This window comes from Rhamphochromis sp. 'chilingali' (assembly GCF_963969265.1).
Source record: "Rhamphochromis sp. 'chilingali' genome assembly, chromosome: 12".
In the NCBI taxonomy this organism is placed as follows: domain Eukaryota; kingdom Metazoa; phylum Chordata; class Actinopteri; order Cichliformes; family Cichlidae; genus Rhamphochromis; species Rhamphochromis sp. 'chilingali'.
The window spans coordinates 30,758,024-30,782,153 of NC_137939.1; the positions used below are offsets into that span (position 1 = coordinate 30,758,024).

General features: G+C 40.6%; 3 protein-coding genes across 17 annotated transcripts in view; 1 reads left to right on the forward strand and 2 right to left on the reverse strand.

Annotated features, from left to right (window-relative positions):
• Positions 1-11,313, reverse strand: part of hspg2 (heparan sulfate proteoglycan 2) — a 94,464-nt gene extending 83,151 nt beyond the window's left edge. For 5 of the 15 annotated variants that reach the window (XM_080899656.1, XM_080899654.1, XM_080899659.1 and 2 more), the window contains exon 1: positions 10,863-11,313. In XM_080899656.1, coding sequence (XP_080755782.1) covers positions 10,863-10,931 — 69 coding nt within the window. In that variant the 5' untranslated portion in view covers positions 10,932-11,313. The remainder of the gene's footprint in view (positions 1-10,862) is intronic. The other 10 variants (XM_080899661.1, XM_080899657.1, XM_080899655.1 and 7 more) reach the window with 7 other exon arrangements.
• Positions 11,314-16,234: 4,921 nt separating this feature from the next.
• On the reverse strand, positions 16,235-20,115 carry agmat (agmatinase (putative)). Its single transcript, XM_080900014.1, has 7 exons — positions 19,741-20,115; positions 19,128-19,330; positions 18,858-18,906; positions 18,255-18,450; positions 17,708-17,887; positions 17,474-17,558; positions 16,235-17,363 (listed from the first exon to the last, which is right to left on the reverse strand). The coding sequence occupies exons 1-7, from the start codon at positions 20,043-20,045 to the stop codon at positions 17,290-17,292; spliced, it is 1,092 nt and encodes a 363-aa protein (XP_080756140.1). The 5' UTR covers positions 20,046-20,115; the 3' UTR covers positions 16,235-17,289.
• Positions 20,116-20,386: 271 nt separating this feature from the next.
• Positions 20,387-23,801, forward strand: LOC308407258 (tubulin alpha-1B chain). The gene is made up of 4 exons (XM_080898815.1): positions 20,387-21,211; positions 22,175-22,397; positions 22,484-22,632; positions 22,726-23,801. The coding sequence occupies exons 1-4, from the start codon at positions 21,209-21,211 to the stop codon at positions 23,704-23,706; spliced, it is 1,356 nt and encodes a 451-aa protein (XP_080754941.1). The 5' UTR covers positions 20,387-21,208; the 3' UTR covers positions 23,707-23,801.
• Positions 23,802-24,130: the final 329 nt, after the last annotated feature.

A 24,130-nucleotide genomic window follows, 5' to 3' on the forward strand; every position in this document is an offset into this window, starting at 1 on the left:
TCTAAAAGGTTTTTCTCAGCTTCTTTTAGAGGGTGATCTGGAACAACTTCAAGAGAAATGTACTTCAAAATAATTAGAGGGCTCAGTGGTGATAGCTTCCAGCAAGAAGCTGTGATTTTAATCTAGTGAAACTCTCCGCCACCTAAAGGTCTGACATTATTTGCTATCAATACTATGATTTTCACTGCTACATGTATTTACATACAGATGAGTGTATAATGTAAGGCTATTACACTAACGATCATGTCTCATTATGTTAACATCGCTTGTTGGAACGGGGACCATTTGGTTATTTATTATCAGTTCAGCCACATGTCTGGTTAATTGTCCTGTTACCTACAATAGCTACCAAGTGTTAAATTCCTTTATATAGCTTTTAGCCACTTGGGGATATGCTCATTGGCAGTGGTTTCACAGTCAGATCTCTCATCACATCTGGATTTACAAACCAAGATGGTGACAATGAAAATGCACATCTCGGGGATTAAAACAGGTCTTCAAAAACCTTAACCGATTCTATTAAATGCATTAAAGTTTTCATTCTTACAGTACTTTTGATATTCATTATTATTATTATATTTGCAATTACAGTGGTCCCTCACTATAATGCAGTTCACCTTTCACGGCCTCGCTGTTTCACGGATTTTTCTGTGTGCAATTTTGCATGCCTTTTTTTTTTCTTCTTTACAGCGCATTGTGTTCTGCATCATGATTGGCTGTAGACCATAGTCAATCTCCTCCGTGCCGTGTCCCCTGTACAGCACAGAACGTGTTCAGCTTCTTAAATTTACATAAATCTTCGATCGCTAGCAGTGTGACTCTGAAGTTCTGTACTGTATGCTTGTAAGTTTTCTCCCCAACAAACACAACAATGTCGATTAAATGTTTTGCACCGTCAAAGGCACCTGCGGTAGCACCCAAAAGGCAGAGGAAGATGTTAACCATCGCACAAAAAGTTGGATTTCTGGACATGCTAAAAGAAGGTGGAAGTTACCATATTTTTTGGATTATAAGGCACATTAAGCGAAACAAAACAGTCAGCCTTTACTCAACTCATTCTTCTTGCTTCCTCTACTTCCATACCATTGATTCATTAATGTTGAATTCTCTCACAGCTGCTCTATTCCCATGTTCTGGACCTGAAAACAGGGTTTGAGCTTTGGTTTCATTCTATAATACTGGACATATTTTTCCACAAAGGTTTGAACGTTGAGGGTGTTTAAACAAGAGAGAAACGTGTGAGCCTTAAAACAGTTATAATAGTTGTGAAAAATAAAGTTTGCCACTTCCTGGAGTTCACCCATCGCGGGTTATTTCCTGTGATAAATGAGGGACCACTGTATAATAAATGTGGTTATAATAAACAATAAATATGCGGTTAGGATGTATTATTTTCTCAACTCTGGTTTGTAGAAATTTGTAGAAATATATATAGCTTTTACATTTATTTAACCTGAGATCAGGTCATAGTCTCTGTGAGCGATTTTCACGTTTCATTAAGAATAGTGTATGTGCATATGTAAGCATGTCTATCAATGTCTTTTTCCATTACAGCAGAGTTTGGCTTACAGTGGGGATAACACATCTTCAAAAGCTGCAAACCTGAAAGGAAAATATTTTCACCCAAGCAGTGCTACTCAGTTAAAACATGCTGTGATGGAAATTCAAAAGTCATATACAAGCTGAGAGAGAAGGAATAAAAACAACAAGTGCTTGTGCTGGTTGTAATTAGATCCAGGGGAATTCATTAATCCTTAGTTCCCGCCTGTTATGTGCCAAGTTATAAAAACTAATAAGACCTTCAGTACAGCTTTGCAACTAGAAGCTGTGACCAGCCAAGAGACACTACAAGTGAAGTCAGTTTCATTGTGCAAGAAATAAAAACTTGTGAAATGTGCCTCTGTGTCTTCAATGCATGATAAAAAGGTTCAAAGAGGAGAGACGCTGGAGATGCAGAAATCCAGGACAATGTCAAAGACTTCAAATTGTGGGGATTTTTAGCTATAAATTAAAAAAGCGGATTTATATGGTAACTAACACACACACACACACACACACACAGAGGTACATCTGTGCACACGACAGCCTGGGTAAACTTTGCTTCAGAGGAAGCGGGGTCCTCTTGTTCTGTAGACAATTCATGGTTTTATTTCCGAAACAGGATGATGACTCAGCAAGGGACAAAACTTTCAGACCATCACAAGCCATTGCACTAAAACAATGGAGTGCTGGAAACCACTTAACTACAGACCCATTTGTTTTCAGAAAGCTCTGAAAATATCTCATTATGGACCAAATTGTCCTGTCCAAATTGCCTTCCTTGTTCTTACAGTAAAAGGTGTGCAATAGGAGGATAGAAATTACTTCTTTATAGCAAATCTGATTTACTGTAAATGTTCATTCGCCACTGCAAGGTGAAAGGATTTGGAGATTTGAACAATGCATGCTATAAGTGAGTGAGCAGAAAGAATAAAGGACATGCAGTAAAAGAAAAAAAAAGGAAGAAAGCTCCCCTGAGAACAAGAGTTTCTCCTTGTGTGAGCATGTGTTTGTATCAGGCAAAAGAGTTGTTATGTCTTGTGGGATAACAGCTGACGTGATAACACACACCAAACTGGTCCTCTCCTGTCTCTGTAGATTTATTGTGGGGCACAGCTGAGGCCTAGTACACCAGAACTCAATTCTTCTGTAAAACCAGATGTAATGTTGTCATAGTGTTAGAAAATATAGAAAATATTGCAGAAAAAATATCATTTAGACATCGTATTGTCACATAGATTTTCCATTGCTTACAATTTTCAGCATTTTCTGCAGCACACACAGCAGAGGATCACTGCCGATCATAGTTGGAGGTGCTGAACCATGCATTGTCAAGACAATAAAATATTGCTAGAAAGTTAAAGAAACATAAATATAATTACAATAAATAGTTTGCATATGTACATCTATTTAAAAAATCCAGCAACTGATTTTTTGTTCCTTGAAACCTGGTATCTGTCCAAAAAATCCATTATCAGTTATAATCAAACTTTAGCAGCAGTGGCTTGAAGAGAAGTGCTGCATGCAAAAGGTATCAGTTTTACCCAGAGATATCTGAATCGGCTTGTTTTTGCAGGCATATGATTTAGTCGCAAGTTTGTGGTTGAAATAATCCCCTGTGTTTATTCAATCACTAATCTCTGTATAACTGATGTCAAAAACAGCTGACTTTTAATATTTCATGCAATAATGACAGATATAAATGTCTTAGATAAATTGGAACACCTGATGTCATACTGAAAGACTGAGGCTAGACCTTTAATTATGACTCAAAAGTTTATCTTCATCAGTTATTGCTCATAAAATAAAAGCAACACAGGACCAGCAATGTTCTTGCTTTGCATGTGATGTGTTTTAATAAGATAATTATTTCCTTCTAAAAATATTTGTTGTGGATCCATCCACCCATCCCACCATGCCCAGAGAGGCCTTCTCTGTAACCACTTCCTCCAGGCCTTCCGGAGGACCACTGAGGGGTTCCCAAACCTGTTGAGAGATGTAATCTCTCCACTGTGTCGTGCATTTGTCAAGGGGCCTCCTCCCGGTAGACACCCAGGAAGCATCCTAATCAGATACCAAACCACCTCAAGTGACTATCTGGCTAGCTCTAGGGGAGAGTCCAGCAACCCTTTGGCGGAAGCTTATTTTCACCGCCTGTATCCTAATTAGCCTGCTAAAAGACAGCAGGGTTGAGTTACTGCCATCAAAAACACACTTGAATTAAATGAAACTTGGCAGAAAGGGGAAGCCAATGTTTGCCCATTATTTACCTTTCAGTGAGTCATTCAAACCCCCAAAGCCGAATTCCACTTGCCGACCTCCCTCTGCGAATATTAAGGGTTTAACAGCAGCTTAGGTGGTGAATTTGCATCTTCTTACAATAAAGTCTTGCAAATGGGGAAGCCTTTTTGTTTCACATGTAGAGACTTGCTGCTGAGTAAGAGGAAGTGAAGCCAAGGTTCTGCAGGTTAGCTCTCAGAGAATGAGAACTCAGAGTTGATAAGACACCACAGGGTTGGACTTTTATAACCATTTAACTGGATGTCAGCTACAAACCGGGCTTTTAAAGAAAAAGGGGTAAAAGGTTGATAACGATCTCTTACCTTTGTTAATTACCAAAGAAAAAATGCTCTGTTTCCTACACACCAACATGCAATTGATAAAAAGGGCACGGGGTCCCATCAGAGTACTTCTATATGTTGGGAGGGAACAAACAAGACAATGGAGCCCCTTTAACCAAAAAGTGGAAGTGATTTCCCATCACTCCCTCTGAAAAGACAATGGCAGATTCAATAGGGCACAGGCTATGGACCACCTTCAAAGGGAGAGTGCAATGCAGTAAAGTTAGCATTTCAATGAATCTGTAATAAGTGCAAGCTTAGGTCCAGCCCACAGAAAAGCCAGTGAAAAGACTGAAGACGACTGTTTGAGATGGGGGAATTGCACAGACTTGTTACCAGTCTATTCCAAACCTTTTGTTTTGCATGTTAGATTTAAGGCTCAGTATTTCCACAGGAGTAATCACTGGCAGTAAAGAACGGCAATTTAAAAAACTTGCTTGTGTCGCAAAAATGAATTAATTCCACAAAAACTGGAGCACAATATCCCCTGGTATTAAGTATTCCCCGAACCGAACCAATCGATCTCTTTCTTAAAAGTTGAAATGGCAATATCTATCATATTTTGATGCACTTCTTTTTGTACAGACTATGAATGGTGTAAGGATAGCAGGGGGGAAAATCAGACATGTAATTCGCTGCCCTGAATTACTTTTTGGCCATTACTAATCTTTATTGCTTGTGGTCACAGTGCTGACCTCACCATGAACTCTGCCGGTTTTATTGCACCTGTGGCTCTATAACTCAGGAGTGAAGAGAGATATGTACAATATCAAATGTAGAGTGATCACGCCTTTTAAAGATTCTGGTCAAGGAATCCTTTAAGTACTTGTTACAGTGAAAATCGGGTCAAATCACAGACTTCAGTGTGAGTGTGAAGCAATAGTGTCAGGAATCTTGGTTGCTCAAATATACTTTAGGGAGTAATTAGTCTATCTAAACTTGGGCCTATTTATAAGTGTTCAATGGTGTGTTGAGCAAAAAAGAACACAAAAAAACCAAATGTGATAATAAGAGAAAGGAATGATAACTTATGACACCTTTTAACACTCACGTGTGGAAAGTTTTTGTTTTGTTTTTTAAATTAAAATCAGATTTAAATGTAGATTTGCACTTTCCCAGATAGAAGCTTTGCATCAGTCTGACTATGATATATACGTGTGATTTGGTGATTTGAACCAAAGCCATCCGCATGACTTCTTCAGAGGAGGAAACGCAGAACAAGTCTGAATGTAAAGAGATGACTCTAGCTACAACAAGCAGTAGTCAAAGTACCAGAGTCTCATGTCAGCACATGCACAACGTTGCTGCTGTACCAGCTGAGGTGCAGCTGTGTTTGGATTTGGCTCTTCTGTCCGACATGAAGCGACATTGGGCATGAAAGCACAGCACTCTACAGCCAAGAACCACAGAGTATCATGAAAAGACATTAGTAAGTGTCTGTGTGAAGTTGTGCCCAGAGGATAGGGTGGAATAAAACACCCTTGTAAATTTTATCAACCTAAGGGTTTGAAGCAACTTTTGCAGCATAAATTTGTATTTCAGAACACAAAATATACTTGATACTAACATTTTTAATAAAATACACAAACCAGATTCTAGGAATAACACGATAATAATAACCTACATTTACTGCAAACCAAAGGTTTAAAAAAAATCCCAAACAAAGTGGCTAACTTCAGATGTGCGGTGAGATTAACCTGTAGATTGATAAAAGAGTATGCCAAAATTTTCAGCATATTTTAGGTTGTTGTCATCTGTAGATGCCAATAGGAAAAAGCTCCCTCAAAGGGAAATGCTAAACAGAGAGGTGAACATTAAAGCCATGGGAGAAACTTTAAAAAGCATTGCAAACAGGGTGATTTTAAATTGGTAAAAAGTCAATGAAAAACTAAAATGCTGCAAGCTTTAGACCAGATAGTCAAATCAAATCAAATCAAATCACTTTTATTGTCACATCACATGTGCAGGCACACTGGCACAGCACATGCGAGTGAAATTCTTGTGTGCGAGCCCCACAAGCAACAGAGATGTGCAAACACAACAACACAAACGAGCAAAATACAAGAATGGCCAACCTGAAACTAATAAATATATGTACAATATATAATAGTGTATGCATTTCTGGATGTGTATACTAAATATTTTCCTACGTGTGTGTGTGTGTGTGTGTGTGTGTGTGTGTGTGTGTGTGTGTGTGTGTGTGTGTGTGTGTGTGTGTGTGTATACACATTTTTACAAATTAAATAGTAAAAAATAAATAAATAAATAAATAAATAAAAAAATAAAAAAAAAAATAAAAAAAATAAAAAAATAAAAATAATAATAATAATAATAAAATATATAAAATATACAGAGTTGAATATGTGCAAAACAAGTGGCATTTATATACAGTGTGGAGTGCATAATGTTGAAGTTCCAGTAGTGAAGCTGAGGTGTCTATGATGTGTTCAGCAGTCTGATGGCCTGATGGAAAAAGCTGTCTCTCAGTCTGCTGGTACGGGACCGGATGCTGCAGAACCTCCTTCCTGATGGAAGCAGTCTGAACAGTTTATGGCTGGGGTGACTGGAGTCCTTGATGATCCTCCCCGCTTTCCTCAGGCAGCGCTTCCTGTAGATGTCTTGGAGGGAGGGAAGCTCACCTCCAATTATCCGTTCAGAGCACCGCACTACTCGCTGGAGAGCTTTGCAGTTGTAGGCGGTGCTGTTGCCATACCAGGTGGTGATGCATCCAGTGAGGATGCTCTCAATGGCACAGTGATAGAAGGTCCTGAGGATGCGGGGGCTCATGCCGAATCTTTTCAGTCTCCTGAGAAAGAAGAGGCGCTGCTGCGCCTTCTTCACTGTTTTGTTTGTGTGTACTGACCACGTAAGATCCTCAGCCAGATGTACTCCAAGGAACCGGAAGCTGCTCACTCTCTCCACAGCAGCGCCGTTGATGGTGATGGGGGTGTGTACTTCTCTGCACCTCCGGAAGTCCACTATCAACTCCTTTGTCTTTGCGACGTTGAGGGTGAGATGGTTGTCTTGACACCAGTGGGTCAGGGCGCTGACCTCCTCCCTGTAAGCCGTCTCATCACCGTTGGTGATAAGACCCACCACTGTAGTGTCGTCCGCAAACTTCACAATGATGTTGGAGCTGTTAGTGGCTGTGCAGTCGTAGGTGTAGAGTGAGTACAGGAGAGGGCTCAGTACACACCCCTGTGGAGCACCAGTGTTCAGTGTGATGGGGGATGAGGTGATGCTGCCCAGTCTGACCACCTGGCGTCTGTCAGACAGGAAGCTAAGGATCCAGCTGCAGAGGGAGCTGCTCAGTCCTAGATCCTGCAGTTTCCTGTCCAGCTTCGAGGGAACGATGGTATTGAATGCTGAGCTGTAATCTACAAACAGCATCCTCACATACGTGTCTCTCTTCTCCAGGTGTGACAGGGCAGTGTGTAGTGTCAGGGCTATGGCATCATCAGTGGACCTGTTGTGGCGGTATGCAAACTGTAGAGGGTCCAGTGAGTCGGGTAGTGCAGAGCAGATGAAGTCCCTGACCAGCTTCTCGAAGCATTTGCTTACGATGGGGGTCAGGGCTACAGGTCGCCAGTCGTTCAATGAGGAGATGGTGGAGGATTTGGGTACAGGGACGATGGTGGCCATTTTGAAGCAGGCTGGGACTACAGACACATCAGATGTAATTTCATTACATAAAAGCAGGTCTACAGGAATGAGTGTTAGGAAGGGATTTTAAGGAATTCACTGATTCTGCAAGACTGAGCTCATTAAACAAGTTACAAAGCCAAAGGGTCCTGATAGCAAAATCATAGTTCATGAAATATTTCAGAGTAATTGTAAATGTAAAGGCTGTGATGCATGTCTGTTCAACCTGTAATTATCTATAGACTCGATGAAAACCCTTACAGAGAAGCAAATATTCTCTGTGAGGTGGAAAAGCAGCAAAGGACGTGTCAGGCCAATGAAAAGGTTATAGCAAAGCAGCATGACTGATTGTGAAGACAAACACGTGAAAAGTTCAGGTAGCAGTGGCTAATGTAGGCTATGAATAAATAATGAGGAACTCTGCTGAACTGTGAAACAGAGCCAGGTTCGGAGTCCTCGCCTCTTGACCTCTATACCGTTCCAAGTCACACTTCGCTGCAGAGTCAACAAATGCCAGCTTCCTGGCCTGCTCTCCATATGTGCCAATGTGCTTGAGGGTGGGGTGGGCCAATTTAGTGCAGTATTGTCCCATCAACCAAGATGGCCTCTCTCCTGGGACTATAATTCAACAATGCAGTGTTTACCAAACCTAGTCTTCAAGCAATTATGTGAATGTGTCCAGGGGGCAGGCTTTCCCTACTGTTCAAACTATGGAGTGGAGTTGGTGTTTGCACTGCTGTGCTTTTCAACTCCCCAGAGTCCTCATTGATTCTGAATGGGAATTAAACACCAGGTAGCTGGATCTGAAATGACAAAGCACCACACAGACGGCCGACCACTTCACCAAGTCTGCATGGCACAAACTGACTACACCATCGAATCAAACTGTCACTGCATAATATTTAGTAGGGGGATGAAGGGGTCGAGTTACACGCAGCAGAAAAAGACAACAATTCAGACCAATGACACACACACACTTCAGACTATGTAGTCATAGCGATCCAAGCTGCCCTTCCCCCGCCGCCCCGAATGAAGTCAAGGAACACTTATGACAGTCTATACTGGGAGAAATTTCTGTACCAAAATTGTCAGTGGTAATGTCACGGTTAGTCTGATGTCATACCCCCAGAAAGCCAAGTGACCTCCCAAGCTTACATATGCTTAAGAAAGACATAATGAAAAAAAACAGTCATCATTTGTTTCTTATTAAATATGAAGCTGTGTCGATGTTTGGTTCGCACAATTCTTCACACTTTTACTGCTGCTTGTTCACAGTGGGATATGGGTACTCTTTTTTATTTATTTAATGGATAACTCTCACCCACTGAGTTTTTATTGACTTTGATTGTCTTGAGCTGTTGCGCATAAAGCTGACATTCCAGCACAAAGGAAAGAGGATCTCGTAGTAACACCAGTACGCGCGTGTGCTTAATTGAATCAAGAGACAGTTCGCCTGCTGGAGTTCAAAAGCATAATACCAGAAACAGATGCTGTTTGCGGTTACAGATAATTCAATTATACTGGTGTTGTTGGCCTAACAGTCAGCCAAGGCTGTGGTAAAAGTGTAGAGGCCATCTCATGTTACCTTTCAGTGACAGAACACAACAGGTGATAATAGCCCTCTGGAGCTGACTTCTATAGATCGATGATATTGAACATACATAACTTATGGTGACACTGAAGACACACGCGATACATGTTCTGCCACTCCAAACGAAAAGCTCAGTGCTCAATAGCATGGCATCACCGGATGTAAAATATATCTTAAAGTCATGAAAACTTCAACACTACAGCTTTTCAAACGTCAAGCGTACCACTGCTCACACACCAAGTCCCGCATGTGAAAGATTTATGTCTGCTGACCTGTGCAACTATGTCCCATCATTCAAAAAGGATTTGGTTTAGATCAAATCAACACAGAGATGTCACAGATATTTCAATCGTGACAGCTCTGTTTATTGGAGGGCATAAAGGTGAGACACCAGACGGGATTTGCAAAGGGTGGGGGCAGTCTATTCTCAGCCGCCCGGTAACGGTCATCCTCTATATGATTCACAGCGCAGACACAGAGGCAAGAAGACAAACAATATCTTAGGCTGCAATATCAGTAATTAATCAAACAAATATATTCAACACTGTGTGGACTGTACACTCATTTGTTAGTTAGTTACCAAGCAAAAATATTTCAACTTCATATTTGTTCCATTCATTTGTTGTTTGCTCTCAATTGGACATAATGAGCAATACCAAGCCAGTTTTACATCCTAAAAACTGGATCGAGTAAATAAATGAACAAATATTCAATAAAGATAACTGCTGGCTACTGCCTTAAGTGAAAACAGACATAGGTAAGAAATTCTCAGTACAGCACATTTTTGTACCTGCAGTCGCTCTTGAATACACGTCAATGGTAATGTTGAGGTGAATGCATTTCTTTTTCCTTTTGAATAACATTACTGAAAACTCAAGCCATCACCCTCAAGCGACCTGCATCTTTTATTCTCAAGAATTCCAGGCTCTCCAGGACAGAATAAAACACTCAGCCTAAATGTGAGAAGACACAAACTACCAACTACCACAGAATTCTGTTATTTCCGGTTTTTTTAATCATTGTCAAACATTGCATATCTTAGTTATAACAGAAAGCCTAGGCCACGCAAAATGGAGCCTCACAAAGTTTAAGAAGGTTTAGGAGTTGAGTACTCCAGGGAGACTATGAATAGCTTGTTTCTATGGACAAACTTAGCCCGGCTCGGAGCCTCTAGTTTGTCATATTACTTCTAAAAGCATCTTTACAGTTCATGCTGACTGGATTCAGTTATACAGCCCACCTGCATGTGAGCAACCCGTCGCCACACATTTACCCACAATCAACACTACTATCAACATATGACCTTTTAATAGGATACAAAGACACTGCTTCTTAACCTTAACTTGATTTTGGGGAGTGGAATAAATTGTTTGTATATTTGAGTTATGTAAGCAACTGATAAATAAAGTCGCCAGTGGGGAGTTTAAAAGTAAAATGAAAGCGTAAAGAGAAAGTTTGAGCTCACTTACAGTAAAAAGCTGCGATGTGAGTATGAAAGTGAGGATAAGTCCACAGATCGAAGTGGTCAGAGTGCCCATTTTCCACCGACCCAGCACAGGCTGTAAATGCTTGGGGAAAGGGGGGAATACGAGGGTCCTTCACGCCTCCTGGCCACTGGAACGGTGCACCTATTTCAGACTTTTCTTCTAGAAACCCGACTGCTCCGCTGCGTCCCACGCCCGGTGGGACTTCATCAACAGGTAAAACGGATCCCTTCTCGTGTTTTTCTCTCTTTTTCTTTTCAAAAAGATTACGCAAATAAAAAAGATCGACACTATGGGGCTTCTTCTCCCTTGCACTCCGAAACTTGGGACTTGTGGTGGGTTGAATGCAGCCTTGCAAAGTCAATGGGAAGTCCTGTGCGGAGAGTGCGCTGCCGAAAAGTAAAAGGCGGAATGGAATTCATGGAGTGCTCAAAGAGAGTACAACTAATACCACTGTGGGGAGACGTCGCCGAGAATAAAGTGTGTGGTGGTGGTGAAGGACGTTTTTAAGTCTTTACTCGAACAAAAGTAGCAAAGCACCACTGTTCCAATACTTTAGTATCCTGCAAGTAAAAATCCAAAAGTATTCCGGGTAATCTGTAAGAGTGCAGAAATTACTTGATTTCCAAAAGAACGAATTCGGCACAGTGGCTCAGTGACAGGCTTTGATACTGAAGTGGAATTTTGAATGGGTAATTGTAGGACTGATTTGATCAATTGTTGGAAAATTCAGTTAAAATGTAATTAAAAAAATGAAATTCTAAAGTACATTAAAACTGTTTACTGACCATCTGATTCGTGTTTAAATGAGGACAAGTGTAACAGCGTAGTTAATTATTATTTTATTATAACACATATGAGTTACTTTTTGTTTATTTTTAAACTAGCTACACATCTGAATTATCCAGAAATAAGTAACAAGTTTCAGGAACAACACCTAACCTAAAGGGATCTGTTATTTGTCTTTACCTACTGGGGGACATGCTAGTGCTTCATATATATATATATATATATATATATATATATATATATATATATATATATATATATATATATATATATATATATATATATATATATATATTTAGGAGACGCATTCCTGTAACAAATTCCACTCACTCAATATTTACTGACAACAGTAAAAGCAATGAAGAGTGCCCATCTGTTTGCAGTCAGGACTGGTTCAATTGGTTTGAAAATAAAAGTGTTGCTGCAGAGTTTATGAAAATATGTCGCTTCAGTTCTTGGCAATATATTTGGGCTTTTGTTGCCCTCTACTGGAGTTCTAAAGTGCAGCACACCGACTTCCCAGTGCAGAGATACCCCCACAACCATTTAACTGCCTTGCGTTGCTGTGTGCTGTGTCGCTGGAGACACGTCCCAAATATAAGCTTGTTTGTCAGGACTGAAGTCAGTAGCTGTTTGAAGGACTGGATGTCTGCATCCAACCATTTAAAAGAGTGATACTTTATCACTCTGAGGTTTGAGAGGGCAGCTGTTGCCAATTAAAAGCTAAACCCTGAATAGAGACAGTTATGGGCTGCTCCAGTTTGCTCATGAAAATAGACTAAAAGTAGATGAACAAAATGGGCTCATCATGTTTGGTTGGCATCTAGCGAATTTGACACCTCTGAGCTCCTATCCAGTCGAATCATTTACTGTACAAAAGCAGTCTTCTAAAAAATCAATTCTGTGTCTCATCTTGGAATATCAAAAAGATGTCAAAAGAAAACAAAACAAGGTGTGGAAGGGTAAATACACCAGAGACCTCACAGTAGAGCCAGCCGCGCCTAATCACACGTTTGAGACACATGCAAGGAGGGACAAGGGATTTAAGTTGTTTTATGTTGTCAGAGGTCGCATACCAAAAGTGTTGGAAACACTGCTGAAAGTTATGATAAACTTCCAAACTTTTACTCAGTGAACTCTTTTATTATACTGTAATACCATAAACACCACCATTACATAAACTAAATGCTACAGCATAGAGGATAAATAACACCTAAACTGCTGCAGTTATTCCAAGAGCAGGAATTTGTACCAGTGCTCTATAGACCCCTCTAGCCTCTTGGATACAAGAGGGAGCTTATTTCTGGGTCTGACTGGTCTGACTATGAATGTTTATAAGAGGCATCTCACTGACCACAGTGGTGTGATTTAGGGACTACTCCCTTGCTTGCAGTCAGCAGAAAAGTTCTGGAAAAATCATGTGAAAAAGTTAAGTAAAAAATGTCTTAACCCATTATTATAGGCCTCAAAGTCAACTTAACTTTCAACAAACTGTTTAGTTGTCTGTTTTGTGGCCGTGTTGGAAACGCCAAACGAGTCCTCTGTGAATTCCGAACGTGTGTTGGTGTTCAATAAAGTACTGTTTCAGCAGCATGTTTATGAAGCATAATGCCAGGAGTATATATACATTGTATGTAATTTCATGCCTTTGAGAGTTTTATTTTGTAGTTGGAGAAGTAAATAAACAATGGATTGAAAACTATTCAGAAGTTAAGATCAAGTCTCTCTTTTTTTTTTTGTGTCCGACCCTTTAAAACCTGTAGCTTAGCAGTGTTGTTTGTTACTATGTATTGTGATATTACTGTAACTGTGATACAGTGAAGCTGGACTGTTCAGCTGCAGATTACAGCTGCCAAAAACCAACAGACCAGCCAGAAAAAATGAAATGATCCCTCTCTCAGCAAGGGTCAACGCCCCTTGGAGCCTGATGCAAATGAAGTTATGCTGAAAGAAGTTGGAGCACACATAGGATGCTCGTCCCAATCTTTTTCATTTCATCATAATATGTATGTCATATCTTTCCCTGCCCTCTGCTTCGATTGCACCAGATAAGTCCCAAGCAGCGTTTTGTTAAAAAAGTGCTGTTGGTAAATTAGAAAGATGGGAAATGAGAGTAACTCCAGAGTCACTTTGCAGATTACAAGTTGATTATCCGCATGTATAAAGCTACATGTCACAAAGACATCAAGACTTTATATAGTAAATATTTTGCTAAGAGAACTCAAGTTCATTTTAAAAATGACAAAATATTAAAAGAAGTAAACAAGCAATAAGTAAAAACATATATTGCAACTCTGATAATCCTACAAAATTACAGTCTGTAGATAGATAGATATTTTTATATTGTCTGTTTTACCCTTTTATTATTTGTTATCTTATGTGCAGCACTTTGTGATTCTGTCTAGAAAGGTGCTATACAAATAAAATTGCGCATATATATATATATATATATATATATATATATATATATATATATACAGTGGGGCAAAAAAGTATTTAGTCAGCCACCGATTGTGCAAGTTCCCCCACTTAAAATGATGACAGAGGTCAGTAATTTGCACCAGAGGTACACTTCAACTGTGAGAGACAGAATGTGAAAAAAAAAAATCCATGAATCCACATGGTAGGATTTGTAAAGACTTTATTCATAAATCAGGGTGGAAAATAAGTATTTGGTCAATAACAAAAATACAACTCAATACTTTGTAACATAACCTTTGTTGGCAATAACAGAGGTCAAACGTTTACTATAGGTCTTTACCAGGTTTGCACACACAGTAGCTGGTATTTTGGCCCATTCCTCCATGCAGATCTTCTCGAGAGCAGTGATGTTTTGGGGCTGTCGCCGAGCAACACGGACTTTCAACTCCCGCCACAGATTTTCTATGGGGTTGAGGTCTGGAGACTGGCTAGGCCACTCCAGGACTTTCAAATGCTTCTTACGGAGCCACTCCTTTGTTGCCCGGGCGGTGTGTTTTGGATCATTGTCATGTTGGAAGACCCAGCCTCGTTTCATCTTCACAGTTCTCACTGATGGAAGGAGGTTTTGGCTCAAAATCTCACGATACATGGCCCCATTCATTCTGTCCTTAACACGGATCAGTCGTCCTGTCCCCTTGGCAGAAAAACAGCCCCATAGCATGATGTTTCCACCCCCATGCTTCACAGTAGGTAGGGTGTTCTTGGGATGCAACTCAGTATCCTTCTTCCTCCAAACACGACGAGTTGAGTTTACACCAAAAAGTTCTACTTTGGTTTCATTTGACCACATGACATTCTCCCAATCCTCTGCTGTATCATCCATGTGCTCTCTGGCAAACTTCAGACGGGCCTGGACATGCACTGGCTTCAGCAGCGGAACACGTCTGGCACTGCGGGATTTGATTCCCTGCCGTTGTAGTGTGTTACTGATGGTGACCTTTGTTACTTTGGTCCCAGCTCTCTGCAGGTCATTCACCAGGTCCCCCCGTGTGGTTCTGGGATCTTTGCTCACCGTTCTCATGATCATTTTGACCACACGGGATGAGATCTTGCGTGGAGCCCCAGATCGTGGGAGATTATCAGTGGTCTTGTATGTCTTCCATTTTCTGATGATTGCTCCCACAGTTGATTTTTTCACACCAAGCTGCTTGCCTATTGTAGATTCACTCTTCCCAGTCTGGTGCAGGTCTACAATACTTTTCCTGGTGTCCTTCGAAAGCTCTTTGGTCTTGGCCATGGCGGAGTTTGGAGTCTGACTGTTTGAGGCTGTGGACAGGTGTCTTTTATACAGATGATGAGTTCAAACAGGTGCCATTCATACAGGTAACGAGTGGGGGACAGAAAAGCTTCTTACAGAAGACGTTACAGGTCTGTGAGAGCCAGAGATTTTCCTTGTTTGAGGTGACCAAATACTTATTTTCCACCCTAATTTACGAATAAATTCTTTACAAATCCTACCATGTGAATTCATGGATTTTTTTTTCACATTCTGTCTCTCACAGTTGAAGTGTACCTCTGGTGCAAACTACTGACCTCTGTCATCATTTTAAGTGGGGGAACTTGCACAATCGGTGGCTGACTAAATACTTTTTTGCCCCACTGTATATATCTATATCTATATCTATATACACATATACACACACACACACACACACACACACACACACACACACACACACACACACTCTTCAGGTCAACAACCACTGGAATATGTTACCATTTTTTTAAATGAAATTATACAGTTTGGCTGATTTTATAGGCACTGTGTCTGTTCTATCATTTTTGTCAAGAAAATATGGCCAATAATGTGTTGCCAGACTGAGATTAAAGTTAGCAGTGCTTGAAGAATAACCCATAATCACAACCCATCCAGAGAGGTTGGAGAAAATTATAAACCCATGCAAGCATGGGGGAGACAACTACACACAGAAACACCCGGGAGACTGATGAGACAGCAGTATTAATCCCTGTGACACTATGCTGCCCTTCAAGAAAGGGAAAAGATAGGAAATGAAGACGGGTAAAAGAAGAGGAAAAAGAAGGTTGGTTGAAAAAAAATATTGTATTTTTTTTGAGTTATATAAAGGTGTCCAAGGCCTACATTTCAGAAAAAGTACAATTCTCTCTTATAATAGCTGCTGTTATATAATGCTAATAAAATACAGTACTGTGCAAGCCTTGAGTCATCCCTCCTTCTTTCATATTTTGCATCTAAGCCAGACTTTGACATTTTTAAAGTGGTCATTTGCAATAGTTACAATAGACTTCGTGAAGGTCGCGTTCTGTTCAAGGAACTAGATTAGGATGATTTGAGTTTTGTGGCATTTTGAGCCATCCTTCTTGCAGCAGTCATCAGAAGATGTGCACACTGGTGATAAAATGATGGACAGCAACAATAGTCAGGTATGCTGGGCCATTTAAACAATGCTCAGTTGGCACTACAGGGCCCAAAGTGTGCCAGGATGATATTTGTGTTAACACCTGGAGAACACACATTTCAAGCATTAGAAAAAACATGAATTAGTAACCAGTTTTCATATCGTGAATTTTGAAACCATAGACATGTAACATTTTTCTGAAAGGTTGAAATAAAAGCCTTTTAAGAAATGAAATGCTCCTGCGCAGTATATACTGAGTTTGTACAACAGCATAAACAATGCAAGAGTGCCAGGCACTATGACTGGATTGTGATATCAGAAGGAAGAAACTTGTTTTCAGCAGTCAAGGTAAATAAAGACACTTCAAAAATAATATTTCCTTACGTATTTACTAAAAGCAGCAGTTAGTTTAAATCACTGACCGGTTTGTCTTTCTTGCCTTAAATGCACATTGGTGAATACTGAATTTCACATTTCTGTACACCCAAACAGCACTACACTTAAGTTGTCATGGTCTTAAAACTCATCTGCAGCACTGCACTGTTGAATGAGTGCAGGATTTCCTAATGAAGCCAATACTTACAGAATCAAAACTTGTGTCCACTGCGGCATACTCATCATTTTGTTCGCAATTTATAAGACAGTAATTACCCTCAGATATTTTAGTGTCATTCAAGAGTGCAAAGCATGACTGTACCAAAATTTGATTGTCCGAGTTTTTCCAAAACTACACATTTTATTCTCTTCTATGCTCTCAGTATTTATCAATAGTACTTAATTTTTGGGAGAACACATAACATTTCAAAGAGGAGGTTGGCCCCAGTCAATGCAGTGTTTCCTGTTGACAGAATGAAAGAAAAAAATGAAATGAATAAGAGGACAAGAGGGAAAAAATACATTAGAAAGAAAATTGGAATTTCAAAAGAATTTAAATGTTAAAAAAAGCACCTGTGGTGTCGTAGGGTGGTGACACCTCCACTAGATCACATCCAACAAGGTTCAGACCATGGCATCCCCGAATAATCTCAACTCCCTAAATCCAATCGTGACGATTGATTGAAAAAATGAATTAATAATGCAGCAGAAAATACAACATTTCCTTGCTTGGTGTATGTAGTTTTGTTTATATATAGCTAGTAACTAGTATAGTAAACTTTGAGGTGTCTTTAGCACTTTGATTACCTGTATGGGAGTGAGCCCTGCTATCTCAGGTGTGCCTGTTCCAGGAGCAAAGCCAGGGTCAAGAGCATCAATGTCAAAACTGAGGTATACTGGACCTTTGCCCATCTGATTCCTGACCTCATCCATTAAAGGCGCAAGAGATTTGAACCAACACTCTTCCACTTGCACAACACGGAAGCCCTAGAGGAGTAGAAAAAACACATAGTAGCCTTGTTATGAGAAAATTATTTTGAGACATATGGCATCTCCGAGTCAGCGCCATAAAATGCCCTTGTTCTAGATGAAAGCATTTGCATCTTGTTGTCAAAAAACAAGCACAATAAAGATATAAAATATACCAATTATTAGCATAGATTCTTGCAACTTTATATTAATCCAGTTATACAGCATTTACTCTCCAGACAAAATGCCAAAACCATTATGTTGAATTTATCTGAGGCATTTCCCTATGGGGAACAAGCAAGTAAAGGTTTATTTATCCAACGCCAAAAAATATATGCTACATAAGCATGCTTTACACACATGAAACAGTAACCTAGCAGAGTACCTGTGCCCGACTCCATTCATATGAGTCGGCAGAATAGCCTGAACCCCGAAGGCCAATCTGGACCACTCTCTTGCAGTCCAGTAATCCTTCCTCCACACATCGTCTGAATGGAGTCCCGTGGCCTATTTTCTCCCCCAATACCACATCACTGGTGTCAGCATGAGCATCCACATGGATCAAACCCACTGGGCCATGCCTAACAAATTATCACAGGAACAAGGGCATGGGGTATAAAATGGTTAAAGAGGAAGTTTATCAGTGGCAGCTATATATATTAACTGAGGACTCTTCCTGCATTCTCAGTAAACCCAATTCACACAAAACAGTATTCTTTCATTTTATTGCATTCTCAGATTGTAAAGTCAGTGAATACAAGAATGCATAACTCAAGCGACACCTGAATCATGCATTTTTGGATTTGTAGGCTGTACAGTTTTGGAAGTTTGAGGGAAAAATGCTTAATAGCCGTGTTAAGACAGTTCAACACAGATCAAAACAATGTTTATTGTATCCTAAAGTGTGTAAAAAAGTAGCACTGTATCAGCAGTCTCAACTTCAAATAATTTGCATCACATGTAGTTCCTAGGAATAAAGCACACTTACTTCTCAGCAACGGCTTGCAGGATTGGGTAAGCAATAGTGTGATCGCCACCTGCAGACAAAACTTCCTTAAAATCCAACCTTTGATCAAATCTTCTCTTTGGTTTATAGAGCTATCTAAATGGCTAATAATTGAACATGTATTACAACACTGTGCTTTGTTAAATATTTACTGAGCTATCCTTGACTATCTGTGCAACTGTCTGAATAAAATGTGAGCAAGGGCACTTTTAGAGCGTTTTCTTCACCTCTAGAGATCAGTTTTCTTCTCACCCATAGTTAGCGGGATGCAGCCAGTGGCCAGGATCTTTCTGTAGGCCTCCCTGATGCGTTTGCAAGTGTCTTTCAGGTCATACACATTAACGTTCACATCCCCAATATCAGCAACCACGAGGGACTCATAAGGTGCTGCCCTGGTGCCACTGTTGTAAGCCCTCAGCATGGCCGACTCAACTCTGATCTGTCGTGGGCCAAACCTGTGAACCAGGATGACAGCTATGATTGTTCAAGCACAATGGCTGCTGCTTGGATTTTGCTTTTTTTTTTTATTGTGACAATTTTTAACCTTGATGGCATGAAAATAGTGTTTACTGTACACAGTAAGGTATTGGGTGGTCAAAATGAATTTGGACGTTTCAGCTTTTGTACATTCCCTGCAGCTGAGGATTTCTGTTGCCTATATATGTGTCAATTGTGTACAAGATGGTCTGTGAAGTTTTGCACAACATGAGGATAAGATTAATTTAGTCACTTTAATTACAAAAGTGAAACTTAAATCTATCTTTAAACGCCTGAAAACATCAGCTTTGTTATGCATGCATCCAATGACAGTCTACGGAGCAGCAGGCCCATACGTTTAAATATTAGCTGCAGAGAAAAACACTACCTTGCGCCAGGTCGGTTCGAGGTCCCGGTATCAATTGGGACGCCAACAAACGCTGCATCAAGCCCTTCTGCGGTGTCCTGGTAAGGTAATTTGGCCATGGTGGGGATCCCGGCCACCCTGGCAACAAACTCGGCGCTCGGTGGTACATTGTAGCGTTTCCCTGAGCATTGTCTGTTCGGATTTATGCAAAGGCCTCGTCTGTCGCTGCAAAGAGCCAAAGTCTGTCGTGGCTGCAAGGCGAAAAAGTCCGCTGCTGCAGCGGTAATGGTACGACTCAAATGCAAGTTTCTCCGAAGCGACGACATGCCTGCTAACTTGAGCGTAAAGTTAAGTTGTGTCAGCAGGCCTTTAAAGGACTTCTGCTACTTTAGTGCTTTATTGTATGCTCGTAATATTTTGTTTTGCGTCGAGCAGCGTAATGAAAAAGTATAGTTGAACAGTATTTATTTAACTTATTGATTTGCACTGTACACACTGTGATATTGGATGCACAAATTGATTCTTATTATGCAGGTTAAGTAATGCACATCTTTGTTAGGCGACTGATTAATTCATTACTTTTCTTATAGGTCTTATAAGTCACAGCATGATTCGGAGCCCTGAAGGCAGCACGAGTCTGCAAATGAGTAATCGAGGGAGAAACCAGCTGTGACCGTCTATCAGGAAGAGGACCAGCGTTATGAATGATTGATAAACAAAACTATGAAGAATACATATAAAGTAGTTATAATACTCTCGATCGACAGAATGCGAGTTCTATGATTTTTGCTAATGACTTCATTAAAGTAGAATGTAGAAGAAAATATATAGGGAAAAATGCAATATTACAGCTGTGATAAGATTGAAATTTAAAAGGAAGCCAAATTTGTAATTTCAAAGTTACTTTTGCTCCTGGACACGTCAGCCAAGCCATTTGTTCAATGTACACGACCACATAAGTGGAGTTCAACGGCTGAAGTATTTGTCATTTTCCTGAATTAAGCCTTTTTTATTTTATTCTCTCGGATCTCCAAACAATATAGCTTCCATTGTGATGCCGTGGCTTTACTCAAGATAACAGGTTTCTGGCTAATTGCATTGATTTACACAAGCAAAGCGAATACCCCTTTTTATTTATTTATTTATTAGAAAAAGGACATCCGAGGGTCTTGCCTCCTACCAGATTTTATGAAATTCTGCTCTCTTTTTTGCACAGTCCTGTATTATATTGTCCTGCATAATCCTACCGACTCACGCCTTAGCGGAGGAGGAATTAGCTCCCGAAAGCCTCTTATCGCACATTGGAGGTTCTGAATGGGAAACAATTACTGCGCCAGACGGAGAAGGATTTTCAGTTTGTGCACTTCACCTGTCCTCCTGAAGAGGCAGAGCGAAGATCGTCATCACAGCAGCCTCAGACACCGAGCACCTCAGTCGCAGACACTCCTTTGGCTTGTTTCATTACATTGCATAATACCGACAAGCAATCATGGTAAGCGAGACCTTAATTTCTAACATTTGACTTGCTTATTTGTTACTGTTTAAGTCTAACATATGTGGAAATTAAACTAGGTCGTTTTTTCAGATCTGTTTCTTTCCAAATTACTGCAACCGTGCTTGTTGCCATGCAGTATTCCGCAGCTTACTGTGATCATACATAATTGCGAATAGAAATAGTGTGAGATGTCGTCAGTTCGTTAAGTTCGTACTTAAATGATAAATTACATTCATATGGAAGAGCCTGATCCTTATCCTACACAACTCCTGTAAATCATCTTAGTCTTCACCACTAGCCTTGTCCACTTGCCTTCCATTGGCTCCCTTATCAATTTCTGAACATGATCTCCAGCCATTTAACACAACGTGTATGTAAATGTATGTTACATAAATGCAGTGTCCTCTTTTCTAAAAAATAATTATGTCAGTGACATAATACACCATATTGTGTTTGTGTGTTATATAAAACTAAGCCATCCCTAATATCATATATGCTTAAAAATATACCATAAAATCAAATACAGCACAAATTGTGTTACATATAACCCCAGTGGATGATCTGAATGTGTCTTTTTAAAGAGCCAGCACACTGCAACATGTCTGACCTAGATAATCCTCTCTGTCTACAGTAATCCTGCAGTAGGCAGTTTTATGTCGCAGCACAAAATGCATGGGCTTCTGTAAAATAAATGGCAGACTGAGACTCAATCCAAATGTTATAATAGAATATAGAAAATGTATTATTAACGGTTTCTTGTGCAAGGTAGGGAAAATGTAATTTAAGCAGTTGTGTTAAAGGCAATTTAAAATACAGTGATTGTTTCATTTGTGAGCCCGATTAATGTGTTTTATCCCTCCTTTTTTTAATTAGCAAAAACTGTTCTGAAAACTGGTTATCTTCAGCAAGTGGAAGACTCGTCTTTGTTTTTAATCCAAATCTTTTTTCCCCTTATACTAGCGTGAGTGTATTTCCATCCACGTTGGTCAAGCTGGTGTCCAAATTGGCAATGCCTGCTGGGAGCTTTACTGCCTGGAACATGGGATCCAGCCAGACGGTCAGATGCCCAGTGACAAAGCCATTGGTGGTGGAGACGATTCTTTCAACACCTTCTTCAGTGAGACTGGAGCTGGAAAGCACGTTCCCAGAGCTGTTTTTGTCGACTTAGAGCCCACTGTCATCGGTAAACTTCTAGAAATAAACTTATCGCTGTTGCCTCTTTAATTTGTTAAAACCCTTACATAATTTCTTAATGGTGGTTTTTTGTAGATGAGGTGCGCACTGGGACCTACCGCCAGTTGTTCCACCCTGAGCAGCTGATCACTGGCAAGGAGGATGCTGCTAACAACTACGCCCGTGGACACTACACCATTGGCAAAGAAATCATTGACTTGGTTCTGGACAGGATTCGTAAACTGGTGGGTAAATCAGAGCAGAAGAATCCTGCATAAATGACCTAACTGATGGGTATATCTCTTATCTGGTTGCTGTCTCTCCCTCTCTCTCCTCAGGCTGATCAGTGCACTGGTCTTCAGGGCTTCCTGGTGTTCCACAGCTTCGGCGGTGGCACCGGCTCTGGTTTCACCTCCCTGCTGATGGAGCGTCTGTCTGTCGACTACGGCAAGAAGTCCAAGCTAGAGTTCTCCATTTACCCAGCTCCCCAGGTGTCCACCGCTGTGGTGGAGCCCTACAACTCCATCCTGACCACCCACACCACCCTAGAGCACTCTGACTGTGCCTTCATGGTAGATAACGAGGCCATCTACGATATCTGTCGTAGGAACCTCGATATCGAGCGTCCTACTTACACCAACCTGAACAGGCTGATCAGTCAGATTGTGTCCTCCATCACTGCTTCCCTCCGCTTTGATGGTGCCCTCAATGTTGATCTGACAGAGTTCCAGACCAACTTGGTGCCATACCCCCGTATCCACTTCCCCCTGGCCACCTATGCTCCAGTCATCTCTGCCGAGAAGGCTTACCACGAGCAGCTCTCAGTGGCTGAGATCACAAATGCCTGCTTTGAGCCAGCCAATCAGATGGTGAAATGTGACCCTCGCCACGGCAAGTACATGGCCTGTTGCCTTTTGTACCGTGGTGATGTGGTACCCAAAGATGTCAATGCTGCCATTGCCACCATCAAAACTAAGCGCTCCATCCAGTTTGTGGACTGGTGCCCCACTGGTTTCAAGGTTGGCATCAACTACCAGCCCCCCACTGTGGTTCCTGGTGGAGATCTGGCCAAGGTCCAGAGGGCTGTGTGCATGCTGAGCAACACAACTGCTATTGCAGAGGCCTGGGCTCGGCTCGACCACAAGTTCGATCTGATGTACGCTAAGCGTGCCTTTGTTCACTGGTACGTGGGTGAGGGTATGGAGGAGGGAGAGTTCTCCGAGGCCAGAGAGGACATGGCAGCTCTGGAGAAGGATTATGAGGAGGTGGGAGTTGATTCTATTGAGGGTGAAGGAGAAGAGGAAGGAGAGGAGTACTGAAAGGGTCATGAGGGATTATACAGGAAACTTCAGTGTGTTCCTAAATACATTCCAGTCTATTTATTACCCGTTTGACTTTGTTCAGAGTATAAATTATTAAAATGCTAATATGGCTCTGTCTTAAATAAAGTTTCTGAAAAATGAAGTCTTGTATCAAACCTTTTTTTGCATAACAACACCTTTAAGTTGTGAGGGATTTTTAGAGAAACAATTTTAGTTTGTCCAAGATCACATGGAAAAATCCAGGTGAAATCTGCTTTGGAACTCCAAGAAAAAGACATTTAAGATCAGGCCGCAACTTGTTATTTCACAAACAGTGCTAATAATATTCATCATCAAAATTTAAAAAAAAAAAAAAAGTATGGATATTACTATATCACCAATACGAGTTATTTATTTTGAAAATATCTAAAGACAAAGGAAA

What these genes read in the sequence shown, in the direction of transcription:
- agmat (XM_080900014.1), bottom strand. Translation starts at nt 20,045, where the DNA reads ATGTCGTCGCTTCGGAGAAACTTGCATTTGAGTCGTACCATTACCGCT. An exon ending in TCGAACCGACCTGGCGCAAG is followed by an intron (nt 19,331 to 19,740) that starts GTAGTGTTTTTC and finishes CCTGGTTCACAG; the next exon opens with GTTTGGCCCACGACAGATCA. An exon ending in ATGAATGGAGTCGGGCACAG is followed by an intron (nt 17,888 to 18,254) that starts GTACTCTGCTAG and finishes CTACTCCTCTAG; the next exon opens with GGCTTCCGTGTTGTGCAAGT.
- LOC308407258 (XM_080898815.1), top strand. An exon ending in CTTAGAGCCCACTGTCATCG is followed by an intron (nt 22,398 to 22,483) that starts GTAAACTTCTAG and finishes GGTTTTTTGTAG; the next exon opens with ATGAGGTGCGCACTGGGACC. An exon ending in TGGACAGGATTCGTAAACTG is followed by an intron (nt 22,633 to 22,725) that starts GTGGGTAAATCA and finishes CTCTCTCCTCAG; the next exon opens with GCTGATCAGTGCACTGGTCT.